General features: G+C 42.6%; 1 protein-coding gene across 3 annotated transcripts in view; it reads left to right on the top strand.

Annotated features, from left to right (window-relative positions):
• ARHGEF3 (Rho guanine nucleotide exchange factor 3) overlaps nt 1-15168 on the top strand; it is a 320037-nt gene that overhangs the window by 130027 nt on the left and 174842 nt on the right. The window contains exon 1 of one of the 3 annotated variants that reach the window (XM_028517989.2): nt 10430-10527. The exons of the other annotated variants lie outside the window; for them this stretch is intronic. Within the exon in view, the coding sequence (XP_028373790.1) occupies nt 10477-10527 (51 nt within the window). The 5' untranslated portion in view covers nt 10430-10476. Of the gene's footprint in view, nt 1-10429; nt 10528-15168 lie in introns of those variants that run through there. 3 annotated transcript variants of the gene reach the window in all.

Here is a 15168-nt window from a genome sequence, read left to right as displayed (position 1 = left end):
GGAGACCTGAGCATCATCCCTGGCTGCTTCCTCTGTGTTCTTAGTGCTCCAAGGCTGTGGAACTCAGCAGGTTGAGCAGAAAACATTGTTTGCAGGTCTGTGCCCCCTCTGGCCTGTGAGGTCCTCTGTGGTATTTTTGTGTGCCAGACACTTAGAGCTGTTGAATGAAGGATGCCTGCCCCCTCTTTACACATTTCTCCCTTGAGGAGGGTCAGTGAATAGAAAGGAGATTCTCAGGTGGGAGATCTGGAACACTAGGCTGTAGGCTCTGTGAGAGCTCACCCTGTCCTGTGGCTGAGACCCTGCTGTTTGGGCGATGCTCACACCATTGCTGTCAGACCACAGCCTGAGTGAGCACTGTAGAAACGAGCCCACACTGTGGGCCTAGGTTCAAATCCCTATTGTATCACTGCCAAGCTTGGCATCTTGGACAACTTCCTTAACCCCCCTGAGGCTATTTCCTCGTCTATTAACTAGGGGTAATAAAAGTACCTATCTTATAGGGTGGTAATAGAATTAAATGAGCTTAGCCTAATGTCTGACACACAGAGAGTCTGCAATCAGTGGCGGTTGCTATTGTTATTAATAATGAAATAAATTAATCACAGGATGTGTGCTGGAAAGGAAATTAACAGGGTATAGCCACAGATAATGGTGGGGTTTGCGGTGTGGTCTCTTAGACAGACTGGTCATTGAAAGCCTTCTGTAAACTGAGACTGAACTACGAAAAGGAGGTTGCTGCAATGTGAAGAACCAGAGGAAAGAGTTTTCTGGAGAGCAAGTGCAAGGGCCCTGGGGCAGGAAAGAGCATGATGAGGAGCAGAAGTAGTGACCAGAGCTTGAAGTGCAGAGGAGAGTAGAATGAGATGAGGTATAGCAGGAAAACATGGGCTCATTGATGCAGGGCTTTGTAGCCCAGGAGACAGTGTTTGGGTCAAAAGAAGCCATCCAGTCCTTAGGCTCAGAATCATCTGCGTGATTGATTTCTGGAATACTTCATCTCTAGTCCATCCAATGTTCTGTGTACATGAACTACTAACCTGTAGCAATAATACCCAGTTCTGCTGCATTCAAGAAAATGAATTTATTAAAGGATGTAGGAAGCTCAGAGAATTTTGGAGGGATCAGGGAACCATGAACAACCCCAAGTATCACTACCAAACATTTCCCAGGATACCATTCTTGCCACTGTTGGGCGGCCATTGCTGGCACCACCAATGCTAGTTACAAAACAGGCTACTCAATCTGCCCTCACTGCCTTCTCTGTGAGCTGCCACCACCCCCACCAGAACAGAGTCTGCAGAGTCCCTGCTGCTTTGTATGCCAGTTTCTGATACCAAGTCTGACTGGGAGTATCTGATTGGCTGAACCTTGCTCATGTTCTCATGCTTTAACTGACTGCATGGGAAGCTGGGGAAGCATATGTGTAGCATCCTCATCTCCTTTGGTGGAATGTGGGCTCTGATTCATGAGCTGGGGCATCCCCAAACCTAGGAAGGGGATTGAGCTACAGAGTATCCAGAGGATGATAAATGCCCCTTTCAGAGACACATGGAGTAAGTTACTCTTGGAGTAACTTGGCCTCAGCCATGTTCATTTAAGAGGTGGTGGTCCTTTAAGAAAGACTTGACTGCTTTCCTCTTGGACTGTGATTTTAAAAAATAGTGTTAAATTTTGTAGCAACTATTTCTCAATCTGATAGGAGGCTAGGAACTTTTTTTTTTATTTTAATCATTGTTCAAGTACAGTTTTCTCCCCCCTACTCCCATTCCAGCCCACCCACCCAACCCTCCCCCCTTCCCCCCATTACCCCCCACCCCTAGTTTTTGTCCATGTGTCCTCCAAATTTGTTCCTGTGGAACTTTTTTTTTAATTAGTTGAGTTTGTGCAGGTGTGTGGGGTAGCATGTTTCTCCTCATGTTTATCACGGATTTGCATTCCTGTTGGAAATGCCCTAGCCATTGTCATGCTTCTTATGATGACCATGCAGGGCTTATTGTCCAAGAGTTTGCTGCAGAGTTTATTGTTTATCTTATACTGTCTCCAGGAAGCTGCATGCGCAAATATGAGAGCCTTACCAGGAAGTCTGCCTTAAAGGGACAACCTCCATCCAGGGCAGAGTCCTAACTGGGAGAAAACACTGAGCTTCCAACCAGAATCAGCTTCCTTTGGGTGGGATCTGGGAGCCAGGAGCCTTTTCTAAATATTCCCTGCTTGGTTTGCTGGTTTCCAGTGTTTTGATGATTACTTTCTGATTCCAATTTAAGGAAGAAAGTGGCAATACAGTATTTATTCTTCAAGTACACATGCGTACATAACTAACAAAATAAAACAAACAACCCCCTCACTTTCACTGTTGTGTAGGCAGAAGAACACTCTGAGTCATGTGTATACACACACTTTTAAATCTCTTGGTATCATCTTGGGGGTATTTTCATAAAAGTCTTCAACTTTTTATACGGGCCCAAGGACTTCAAGGAAATCTACATTATATAATATTCTGGAAATAAATAGGACTTAAGTTTTAACCTCCTTCCCATTTTACCCTCATTGGAATGAGAGGGGAAATGGAAAACTGCAGATTTCCGTTGCCTTTTTCTTATTAGATGCCCAGTTGGCAGTTCTCATTCAAATCAGGGTAAAAATCAAACTATTTCTGATTTGGTACCAACTTTTCAACTTGCTAACAGGAAAATTTGAACTGATGTTCATAATTACACTTCCTTTTCTGCTTGAAAAAAAATAAGCAGGCATTATTGTTGTGCTTGTGTCTTTTAAAAAATTTTATTATGGAAAATTTTAAACTTATACAAAAATACAAAGAATAGTATAATAACCCCCTAATATCTTCATCATCTTTTGTTCTGCTTTTAAACACATAGATCAGCTAGAGTCCCATGATTCTCTCTACAACCTGGGAGGGATAATGGAATCATTATTTCTGTTTTACAGATGAAGAAACTGAGGGTCAAGGAAGTTAAAAAGTGACTTACCAGGTCACTCAACTGGTAAACGCCAGAGCCAAAAATCAGAATTCCCATGCTAACTTATTGTTGATTATTCCACCCAGCCAGTTGTTTCCAGAAATTACCCAGGAGGAGATATCTGGGGTCAAAATAACAATGAAAAACCTTTTAATAAAAATGACTTCTGCTTTTGTTATATATTTTTATCTCAGAAATCCAGTTCATCAAGAGTTGCTTTGTGATATAAGCAAATTACTTAAAAGAAAAATCTTCCTGCATATTCAAGGGTTGGGAATACCACCCCCCTCATATTCAGATTTTCCACTTCTAATCAATTTTGACAGTATAATCCTAATATTAATAGTGAGTTTCATTTCCAGGTAAGGAAGTTCTTTGGCTGATAGATATCAGCTAGTCAATTTTCAAAACTTCTTTTTCCTAAGATTTGGGCAGAGGTCAGCAACTGGCTGGAGTTTCACTTTTAACTGATAGTATAACGAAGGGACCTGATAGTCCTTTGAAAAAGCTGTAGTTAGAGTGTTCATGTTTCTTTTCTTTTCTTTTCTTTTCTTTTCTTTTCTTTTCTTTTCTTTTCTTTTCTTTTCTTTCTTTTTTTTTTTTAAATCTTCACTTGAGGACATTTTTTTTCATTGCATTTAGAGAAAGAGGAGTGGAGAGAGAAACATTGATATGAGAGAGAAACGTCAGTCGGTTGCCTCCTGTACATGCATGAACTGGGGATCAAATCCGCAAACTTTTGGTTACAGGACAACGCTCCAACCAACTGAGCCACACTGTCCAGGGCAAGGGTGTTCATGTTTCTAAGAACTAAATGGAATGAACCTATTTGCAAGTGCCCCAATCTGGTCCCTGCCAAAACTCTTCAGGCTTCCCTGGCTTGTGTTCACACAGGGGCCAGGCTGGGTGTTGGCTGCTTCACAGCACACATCAGAACATGACTTTCCTTATTTTTAATTTGCTTTTTAAAATAGATGTCCATGTATCATTTGCCAAAATAATGTGAGGAATTTGATGATAAAATGTCAGATATGTTTAAAAAGAAAAAAATACAGTGCTCGAACTATGTCTTGTAACAAAACCAGTGAGATAAGCACTCAGATTAGCCATGATTAGCAATCTGTTGAGACTTCCATGTTCAGCCTCATTTATTTTAGTTCTCATGTTGAAACCACAGATGAAGACTTTTTTTATTTATTCATTCTTGACCTTGGTCAGCCAGGTCTGCTCCTACATTCTTCTCATCATTTTGTAATCTTGTTGAGCAAGGATATTAAGCAGGGCTCTAGGAGAGAGCATCAGCATTTTCAAATGGTCAGTCCCTCGAGTTAAACCACCTGCCTCCAGCCAACCCTGGCCTGGACCCCCTCCTATTTGTCCATGGTTCATGATGAGGGGGGCAGAGTAGTTGCTCAAGTTGTTCTTGGATTAACCATACTTCTAGCACTGAGGAGTAGATATAAAACATTTAATAAATGTGACCATGAGTAAACTCCCAGGTTCTGAATACTTTGAGTTCTTTTTATTTCACTGACTTGTGCATTATTTCTTCCTGCCAACCTAGTAACACCAAAGAGTTTTGCCATACCTCCCTTCTCCACCATAGCATACATTTTTGTTTTTTCTTAGTCTTACCTAAATTTGACAATAGCCTCAGAAACCTGAGACCTATGAAATAATGCTTTTCTGAAGTTGAGACCTTGTTTAAATCAATATGCAATATACTATTTTAATATGGTCACTGTTATAATCCCATTTTAATGAGATTGTTTTACCACCTATTGTTCACTTCAGTCTGTGGAATTACCCACATATTTTAAATATAAGTCACCAAATGGAATATGGTGAAGGACTCTGAAATTCCCAGACAACTCTGAGCTTTTGTGAACTATGTGGTTTCTTGGGTACAAGTAGGAAAGATACTAAAGAACCAGAATAAAATTCAAATGGAAAGAATCACCATTAGTCACCAACTTTTTTTTAAATCACTTGATTTAAACTAAAAAGAAACCTCAGTTCACCCATTTCTTCCACCCCATACCACCCCCACCTCTTGAAATCACCAATATGTTCTCTGTATCTATGAGGGTTTTTTTGTTTTGTTTTTTAGATTCTACATATAAATGAAGTCATATGATATTTCTTGTTCACTGTCTGACTTATTTCACTTAACATAATGTCCTCCAGGTCCATCCATGTTGTTATAAATGCAAGTTTTAATTCATCCATAGATGGACACCTAGGTTGTTTCCATATCTTGGCTATTGTAAACAATGCTGCAATGAACTTGGGAAACACATATATATTTTTGAATTAGTGTTCTCATTTTCTTTGAATAAATACCCAGAAGTGGAATTGCTAGATTACATGGTAGTTTTTTTCATTTTTTAAGGAATCTTCATACCGTTTTCCATTATTCTCTTTTCCAATTTACATTCCCACCAACAGTACACAAGGGTTGTCTTTTCTCCACATCCCTGCCAACAGTTATTTCTTGTCTGTTTGATAATATTTAGTTATTCTAACAGGTGTGAGATTATATCTCATTGTGATTTTCATTTGCATTTCTCTGAGTACTGATGATGTTGAGCATTTTCTCATGTACCTGTTGGCCATCTGTATGTCTTCTTTGGTGATATGTCTGTTTAAAATTTCTGCCCATTTTTTAATTGGACTGTTTGTGGTTATTTGCTATTGAATTGTATGAGTTTTTATATATTCTGGATATTAACTCCTTATCAGATATGTGATTTGAAATTATTTTCTCCCATTCAATAGGTTGTATTTTCATTTTATTGGATTTTTTTTCTCTGCAGAAGCTTTTAGTTTGATGTAGCCCCATTTCTTTATTTTTGTTGCTTTTGCTTTCAAATTAAAAAAATTATCACTGTGACCTATATCAGGAGCTTGCCACCTATGTTTTTCTTCTAGGAGTTTTGTGGTTTTAGGTCTTATATTCAAGTCTTTGGTCACCAACTTTTTTTTTTTAATTGGCTTTTTTTAGAAAGAGAGAAAAAAATGGGAGAGAGAGAGAGAAACATCAAATTGTTATCCCACTTATTTATGCATTCATTGGTTGATTCTTATATGTGTCCTATATATAGGGGATCGAACACACAACCTTGGTGTAGCAGGATAACACTCTAACCAACTGAGCTACTTGGCCAGGTCTAGTCACAAAGTTTTAATTAATAAGTAATTCTACTGAAATCCAACTGTTTTGTTTTGTGTAAATGAATGTATCACAACTCTGATGAGTATGTTTCTTATAATATTTGTGGTGAGAAAATTGCTAGAAGTTTCTCAACAGACAATGTCCTTAGGTGCAGAATAACGACACAGGAAATACATCCCTTTGAGTTCCAGTGATTTGAGGAGCAGCTGGTGGTGTCTTAGCTATGCCCCATTTTGGTTCCAAACCTGTGAGAGTCCAATAAGAGGCTGTCGCCAGCATGGTTATTGAACCAGATGTGGGAGAACAGGGCCGGTTTTCACATCATAGGTGCCTTACAAGAGGCTTCTTATGTATAAATATAAGTTGATGATTCAACTTTACACACTTAAAGAAAAATATTATACCCTGAGAACCTGGGCCCCCAGAATTTCATATCATAGTTTTATATTTTTATTTTTAATATTTCACTTTAATCCATGTAGAATTTATTTTGGATGAGTGTGAAGAAGGGCCTTAAAATGAGGCACTTGTTTTTCTCATGAAATGAATAGTCCCGTTAGTTAGTGATCCTTCTCTCCACCAGTGGTTTGTGGTCCTAATTTGCTGTAAGGTCAAGTTGTGGAATATCCTTGGGCAGGTTCCTGGCTGTCGATCCCAGGGGCTGTATGCATGTAGCGGGAGCGCTGAAGTCAGCCCACCCAGGCTCCCCTCATGACCCTGCCACCTCCAGTCTCTGTTGGGCCTGGTATGACCTACCTCAGGACAATTGTAAAGATCAAATGAAAAAATTCATGCTAAGTTCTCATATTAAAACATCAAAGATCTGCAGTCACCGTTTACGGTTTCAGTAATTGTGGCTTTAGAATGTTTTAATATCTGCTCACAGGTGCACTTTCGTCATGAGTTATGTTCTCAGTGTTGGCAGAGGTAAGAGAAATGAGCAACCACTGAGAGGTGACATCTCAAGTGCATCTTGCATGTTCACTGAGTGTTCCCAGGGTAGGAGCTAATGAATTAAGTAAGGTACTTGTATACCATGAGGTGCTCAGCAGTGTGGGTCTAACTAAAGTGAGTACTATGTGGCATGATGCCCTGGATGTTAAGTGACAGAAAGAAAGGGGTAGAATAATGTTATCATTCCACTTTTGAAAACAAAACACAACAAATATTATACTCAGCAACCTATGTTTATTTAGAAAGAACTGTCCAGAAGGATCTCCACCAAAGGTTGCAAACTCATGGCCCTCAGGTCAAATCTAGCTGGCAACTGTGTTTTGTGTGGCCTGTACAGTATTTTTTTTAAAATGAGGAATTAGTTGCCAATGTCTAAAAATTGGGGGATTTTATGTAAAACCAGGAATTTCCAGCTTCTCTTGAAAAACTTTAGTGTCTGGTCACCCTGAGCCAACAGTCCTTGCCCTGACCTATGTTAAGCACTGCTGGTGGTGCCCCGTGCCCACACAGCCTTTCCTTCTAGGTGCCTTACCTCCAGCCCTGAAAGCATTTGGGTTTGTGACCGCTTATCTACATCTGGTTCTAGCATGAGTATTAGACCCCACTTTGGCAAATGGGATTGGAGGAAAAGGTGGGGGTCTTTTTGGTTTATATACTTCTTATACTTTTTACTTTATATACTTCTGTGTGGTTTGAGTGTATTGGAAGGATACTATGTTACATTTGAAATTTAGAAATCAATAGAAAAACATGTTTGACTACTTGGTGGTGTCCTGGATGCCACATGGAAACTCACATTACGGCCCCTTTTTAAGCTCCTTTTTTTTAAAGCCCCAGATGTACCTGCATCCTGCCGAGTGGGAGCCTCTGATTATTGAAATGCTCCTCCTAGATGCCTTCTGCAGATACGATTTCATTACTGGAGTTCTTGCCTCTGGTCAAAGCAGGAGCATCAGAGGAAATGGCCATGCCCTATTCTTTCCTTCCTTTTTGCAGGCTGCCCTGTTCCCCTGCTGGGGCATCTGCTGGTTCCCCCTTCCTTCCTCCCTCCCTCTCGGCTGCTACCTGCCCCAGAGCTCACTCAAGTTTCACCTCTTCCACGAAGTGCTGCAGCCCACGGGTTTCGGTTCTCCATTCTTGTTTCAAATCAGCAGGCAGAAGTTAGGCTTAATCATTCTAGGATTAGTTCATGTGAATGTGCCACCCCACCGCCCACCCCTCCAAGAATTAAATGCTAGTGTGCTGTGGTTATCTCAGATATCATTGGGATCCTTACTGGGGTGATCCGGGCCTTGGCTGCTGCAACTCCACAAAGTGCCTTGTTTGAAAATCCTCCAGGAGAGGAGTAGCTAGGCTTATGGGAACCTCCACTGGTCCTCAGGGGTTTGACATTCTTCATTAGCTCAGGTGCCACCAACACTGGCTAGTCTGAGGTTGTTTACAGGCCTGTACAAATCAGGACCCTTTTTATGGAGGAGGCTAGAGCAAGAGGACTTTTTAGGAATACCTCCCCCACCAGCCACCTAGCTTCCTGGGGAATCAGGCTTTGGGAAACGGGATCCCAAGAATGACCTGAAACCCACCTTTTGGGGACACTGCTGATTGAGTTGCACCCGTTACTGTTTCTTGGGTGCCAGGCCTGTTAGGTCCTACACTTGGGTCTTGAGGTGACCCAGATGCTTGCCTGAACCTTTTTACAGTGATTTCACTTCCTTCTTTCTCCAAGCAGATGGGAGCCTGCCCCCCTCCCCCATGCTTCTTGAAACAAACAAGCCTTGAGAGCAGCGCTTTCAAAGTATTTGCTTTTCTTCCAAAGTGCCCTGTGGTTCTGTGCCACGCTGCTGTTGTCCTTGTCAGTTCTTCCACCTAGAACACCTCAGAATTCTGCCCATGTGTGTCTCTCGCTCTGAGAAGCCTTCCCAGACTTTGTCCCATAAAAAATGGATTTGCCAGGCTCAGTTATTTCTTGTCCCCTTCAACACTTCTTGCCCGTTCCTAGAAGCATTTATTTTACTCTCTGTCATCAGCAGTTCATCTTTGTACTACCAGAGCCTGGTGCATCTGTGTGTGGACTGGACAGAAGGCACTCTTCAGAGGCGCTGTGCTAGGTAGGGGCCAGGCTCCTGGCCTGAGAGAGTGGGGAGAGATGCTTTCTTGTAAGCTCTGAAATTGAGTTTTGGATTGAATCTTGTTCAAATGAACCCTCTTTGCGGGACTCCCCACTTCAGGACCAAGACAGCAAAGCCTCTTTTAAAAAAATCTGTGCATTTATAAGAATGCCTCAGAAAACCCTGGACTAAATCTTTGCAGTCTAAAGTTGCAATAATAAAGATTTTTGCTATTCAAGTACTACCCCATTAAGGAACTGAAAAATAAATATAGATAATTGAAAGCTACACTGGAGTTATGTCTCCTTGGGTTTGAAGCCAACTACCACTATTCAGGGTGAGGGTGTTGATTTGTTTGTGCGGAGGGGTTGAACAGGGCATAGTTTTCATCTGAAATGTTGTAGTTTACTGTGAGACCATCTTTCTCACCCAGGAAACCTAGATTTTGTAAAAGGCAGAGGACCGGGCCAAGGTGTTCAGTCTGGTGAGATCCCCAGTTGGTAAAATGAGAAATGTCAGCCGTGAGTTTTTTTCACAGTAACTCTGAGAAGAGCAGTAAGGCCTCTTCTTATCCACGTCCAAAGCTGAAAGGGAGGTTTCCAGACACAGCTATTTTGAAGGGGCTCTGAAGAGAGGATTTCCCTAAGAAAAAAAAAAAAAAGAAAGAAACGGATGGGTGTGGTGCTTACCACCGCTCTCATTTACTGAGTTCTATGAAGTTGGGACTCAGTGTGGGCACTGTATCCGGGCAGGGCCTCTGACTCCTGAGTAAAGTTCAGGTGAACTACTGATTCCTTTCTGAATACCCCAAACTCTCCTCCCAGTGTTCCTTCTCTTCATTTCACCCCAGTGTTTGGTCTGCAAAGCTCCAGATTTGAGGCAGGTTGTCCCAGCATCATGCCCTTCAGAACTGCCAAAATGCCCAGCATGGCTTTAAGTGGGGACCCAGTGAGCACTGTGTATTTCTTACAGGCTGGGGACTGTCAGACAGAAACTGAATTTCTGGTGTGCCTTTGAATACCAAAAGGCAGGGTGCTCTGAAAAGGTGGCAGCAGCCGGCAAAGAAACCGCCAGAGCTCTTGGCTGGTGTGGTTCTCAGCTCCTGACATTTGTAACTGATGGCCCCTGTCACTTCCTGTCATGCAGCCCAAGTGGGGGGGGGAGGAGTTCCTTCAGGGAAACCATGCTCTACTCCGCTCAGAGTATCCCGTCGGCAGGGCTCCGCCACTGTTAGGGGCGGGGGACTCCTGGGTGGATGAGGTCGGAGTGCCCCATGGTGTGGTGTTGCTTCTTTGTCCGTGCTCAGGTAAGCTCCCTGCAGTTGACCTGGGGCTAGACCAGCTCCCAACTCCTACCCAAATCTGACTGAGTGGTGCCAGCAGCTGAGGTGTTGAGAGGGCACAGCTATTGTTTTCTTTCCCAAGAAACTGAGCAGGAAGCTGCTGTTAAAGCACCTGGGATGATGGAGGCAGACTTCTGCCTCAGTTTAGTAGGAATCAGAAAGGAGCTGTGTGGTTGTTTTTAAGACCACAAATGGTTGTGCTTGGTGGAGATGGTGAGTAAAGCGGAGTGGCTAGCTGTCAGTGCGTCCTTTCACATCTGTGATTGGAAGAGAACAAGGGGAGGGAGGGTCTTTCGCTCTTTGCTCCTTGGTGCTAGTATATTAATTTTCATAAGAGACCTGTTTTCAGCTAATGGGAAGGAAAAGAGAGGGTGAAAAGGATGCATCTGCCTTCTGTTTTGTTTTGATCATAAAGTAGATTTGCAAGATCTTCTCTTTTTTGGATTGTAAGATGGTGGAACTCAGTTTTGGAAATTTATTCTCTTGGAGCAACTTTTTTGTAGCCTTCCTTACAGTAATCAAGGTGTTTCTAATGTATCATCATTAGGAAGATGAGGTCAGATAATATCAGGGGAGACACAGACTTGCTGGTGTTATCATTATGAGTGTAGGTGCCTCCTGGCTTGGGTTCTTTCAGAAGGAGAGGCTGAAAATGTTCTGTCTCTATGAGCTAATTAGTAGCCCAGAAGTGTACTCTCTCTGTCTCTTTCATTTGTGGGTAGTTGTTAAAGCTTTGGATAAGCCAAAAGTATTTTCTAAAGGAAATGCCCATTGCTTTTCTGTTCCTCTCAGCAGAATTATGTTTCTGAGACTGATTTTTGTAATGCTAATTCCAGATCTTATGTACATGACCACTGTAGACATAAATTTTTAAACTTTTCATGTGATGTGGGTGGTTTCATTATCTTTCTTTTTTCCCATCTTGCTCACCTGACTGCTCACCTGATAAAGAATAACTTGAGCCTTTGAGATATGGAAATTGACAACATCTAAAATGATTTACTGCATTTCAGTGATAGTTAATGCAACATTAATGGAGAATAGTACAATAAACACTAACATTTATTAGTTACTTTCCACATTACTAAGCACTTTATTCACATTAGGTCATGAAATTCTTACAGCACTATAGGGGTTGGGTATTAGTATTATCACCATTTTACAGATGGCAAAACTGAGGCGTAGGGAAGTAATTAATTTAATTTGCTTGTTACCTAGCTGGTTAGTAGGGGATCAGACTTCAAATTCAGGCAGAATGGATCCAGAAGTGACATTCTTCGCTATGAGGTGACACATGATGTTTTGAATGACGGGGCCCTTCCCACGCCTGTTGCATGCAGCATCTTCAGTGACACTTTGCTTTCTAGTCCTTTGGCAGATCAGCCTGTTTTGGTGGATGCTTGCCATAGTCTGATCACCACCTACATAAGAGGCATCTATGGCAAATCACTGCCTTCGCCAGACTCAGTTTCCCCACCTGTCAAATGGAGATGTCTCTAAACTCATTTAGCTCTGATGTAAATCTTAGACATGCAAATGTCTTTGCCCAAAAAGTTAAACACAGTTCTCATACCTCCCCCATTTCAAAGTCAGATGATTTAATGAGTACTCTTTAGTACACATTTCTCAAGGATGTAAACTGGAACTCAAAATGTAATTGTCTGGCTAGCTACTGACCTTTATTCTTCTCTTGAAAATATTATTAAATGAATTTTTATTTCTTGGCTCTGAGAGTCTCCATAGGAAGGATCTGGAGGGCCTGGGCTGGATGTGGGAGGAGTCATTGGTAACTGGATGTGGAGGGTGAGAAAGGGAGGTGAGGCACCCTTTACGGATCTCATGACTTCATCCTCTGAGGTTTGGCTGGGTGGTTCTGTGTTTGTGGGAAATGGTAGAGTGCAGTGGTTAAGAGCATGGGTTTTGGAACCATGGAGATGCAGGTTTGAGTCCCAGCTTCGCCTCTTACTAGCCATGCAATCTTCTGTATGTTACCAAACCTCTCCTCTGTAAAATAGGAATAGTAAATAGTGTCTATCTTATAAGATTGTCATGAGGAATAAATGAAATGACTCCTGACAGCTCCTAGTACAGAGTTGGCACTCAGCACACGTGATCCATGTCCCAGGTCTTATTGACCATAACACATGCTGGTAGCTACCAGAAAAATGAGTCCTTAGTGTGTAAGCACTTAGCAACAATTGGGCCATGAAACATCTATCCTGTGATAAAGATGGCCCTGGCTTGACTTTGTGGAGGGAAGGAAGCAGCATATTCCACAAAAGGTCAGTACTTCATTTTAAAGCGCCAATTCCAGCCATGTTTTTACAGCTTGCTCAAAACTCCAGACTCCCAGTGGGAGCCATGGGAGGGGAAGTTGATTCAGATCCTAAAAAGTCCTGTCTTGATGGAACACTCAGAGGTATGACTCGGAGAGGGCTGGGTCAGGGTGGTGACCCCAAGTGTCCACCGGGACAGAAACAATGGGTGACTCTAGGACCTAAATATAGACTATGTGTATGTCACTTAGCGAAACCAGTTCCTAGTGCTGACCAGGGAGGGTGGGTCTTTGGGAAGAGCTCAAGAAGCAGCCCCTGTGTGCCATCCTTTGCTCTGTCAGTCCTCTTTTTCTGAATAAGCCAATCCATATTCTAGCCTCTCATCCCTTGAGCACCTGTCTCCGTTTGGCAGCTTGGTTTATCTCCTCATCTTTTCCTTTCCATGCCTTACTTATGGAGTTTACCACCCCTCTACTGCCCTTGTTTCTTGCAGACTCCATCCAGCCCCTGCCATAAACTCTAGGTGCTCCTGTCAAAGTGCTTTTTATGAGCACTGGGTTGGGAGTCTGGAGTTTGGGGTTCAAGTTCTAGGTTTTGTGGTTAACCTTAGGAGATGCTGAACTTCCCTGGGTACTAGGTTCTCCACTGCAAACATGGCTGTTAAGAACCTGGATCCGACTTCCAGCAAGATGGAGGAATAGGTGGACACACCGTGCCTCCTCGCACAACCAAGATTAGAAAACCAATAATTTACAACAATAATTTACTATCAGAATAACACCCAGATCCGGCAGAGGATTTATCTGAATGGAAGTCGGGCAGCCAAGAAGTTGAAGTAGACGCGTTCATCCGGACTGGTAGGAGAAGACGAGCCGGCGGGCGCGGGGCTGGCTCGGGTTGGCGGCGTGTGGAGGTCGGGGGAAGGTTTGGCGCGAAATCGGCGCAAAAGCCATCCGGCGTGCAAGAAGGCAGCGGTGATCCCTGAGTACGCAAGCTGCAGCTGGCAGACCCAGAGGGGCAGCGATTGTGGACCAGGGCAGAACTCGCGGCCCGGAAGCCCAGACAAGGGTCTGAGTCCAGGGCAACGGAACTACCGCCACTGTTTTCTCCCGCCCCGCCCCCACATATAACGTCACAATCTAGCGACTGGAGTGCCCAGCCCCGGTGAGCACCTAAGGCTCTGCCCCCCACCGTAACAAGAGCAACCAGACTGGAAAAAAAAAAAAAAAAGGAGAGACAGGGGGAAAAAAAAACAAAAAACAAAAAACTATGTTTTCAACAGAGCAGATCAGTCCCCCAGGACTCATCCTTTTGAGCAACCAAGAACTAGCCAATCTATCAGATGCGCAGTTCAAAACACTGGTGATCAGAAAGCTCACGGAACTGGTTGATTTTGGACGAAATTTAGATGAAAGAATGCAGATTACCATAAAACAGATGCAGGAAGACACGCGGAGGAGAGCCAATAGTGAAAGGAAGGAATATGAGTCTCAAAACAATACAGTGGACCAGAAGGAAGATAGAATCAACCAAGCAGGAAAGCATGATGAAATAAGAATTCAAAAAAATTGAGGAAAAGATTAAGAGCATCCAAGACACCTTTAAACGTTCCAATATCCGAATTATAGGGGTACCAGAATCGGAAGGGGAAAAGCAACAGATTGAGCACATATTTGAACAAATAATAAAGGAGAACTTCCCCAATCTGGCAAAGGGAACAGTCTTCCAAGAAATCCAAAAAGCTCAGAGAGCCCCAAAGAAGTTGGACCCAAGAAGAAACACACCAAGGCACATCATAATTACATTAGCCAAGGTAAAAACGAAGGAGAGAATCCTAGAAGCAGCAAGAGGTAAGGGGACAGTAACCTACAAAGGAGTTCCCATCAGACTGTCAGCTGATTTCTCCAAAGAGACCTTACAGGCAAGAAGGGGCTGGAAAGAAATATTCCAAGTCATGAAAGACAAGGACCTACAACCCAGATTGCTCTATCCAGCAAAGCTTTCATTTAGAATGGAAGGGCAGATAAAGTGCTTCTCAGATAAGGTCAAGTTAAAGGAGTTCATCATCACCAAGCCCTTATTTTATGAAATGCTAAAGGGACTTATCTAAGAAAAGAAGATAAAGAAAAGACATGTATAGTAAAAGGACAGCAAACTCACAAATATTAACAACCACACCTAAAGCAAAACCAAAAGAAACTAAGTAAACAATTAGAACAGGAACAGAACCACAGAAATGGAGGGCACATGGAGGGTTAGCAGCAGGGGGGTGGGAGGAGGAGAGAGGGGGAAAAGGTATAGAGAATAATTAGCATAGAATGTAGGTTGA

Source organism: Phyllostomus discolor, chromosome 7 (genome assembly GCF_004126475.2).
Source record: "Phyllostomus discolor isolate MPI-MPIP mPhyDis1 chromosome 7, mPhyDis1.pri.v3, whole genome shotgun sequence".
In the NCBI taxonomy this organism is placed as follows: Eukaryota; Metazoa; Chordata; class Mammalia; order Chiroptera; family Phyllostomidae; genus Phyllostomus; species Phyllostomus discolor.
The sequence above is the reverse complement of the archived record's forward strand: the minus strand, read 5'-3'. Positions and strand labels throughout refer to the sequence as shown.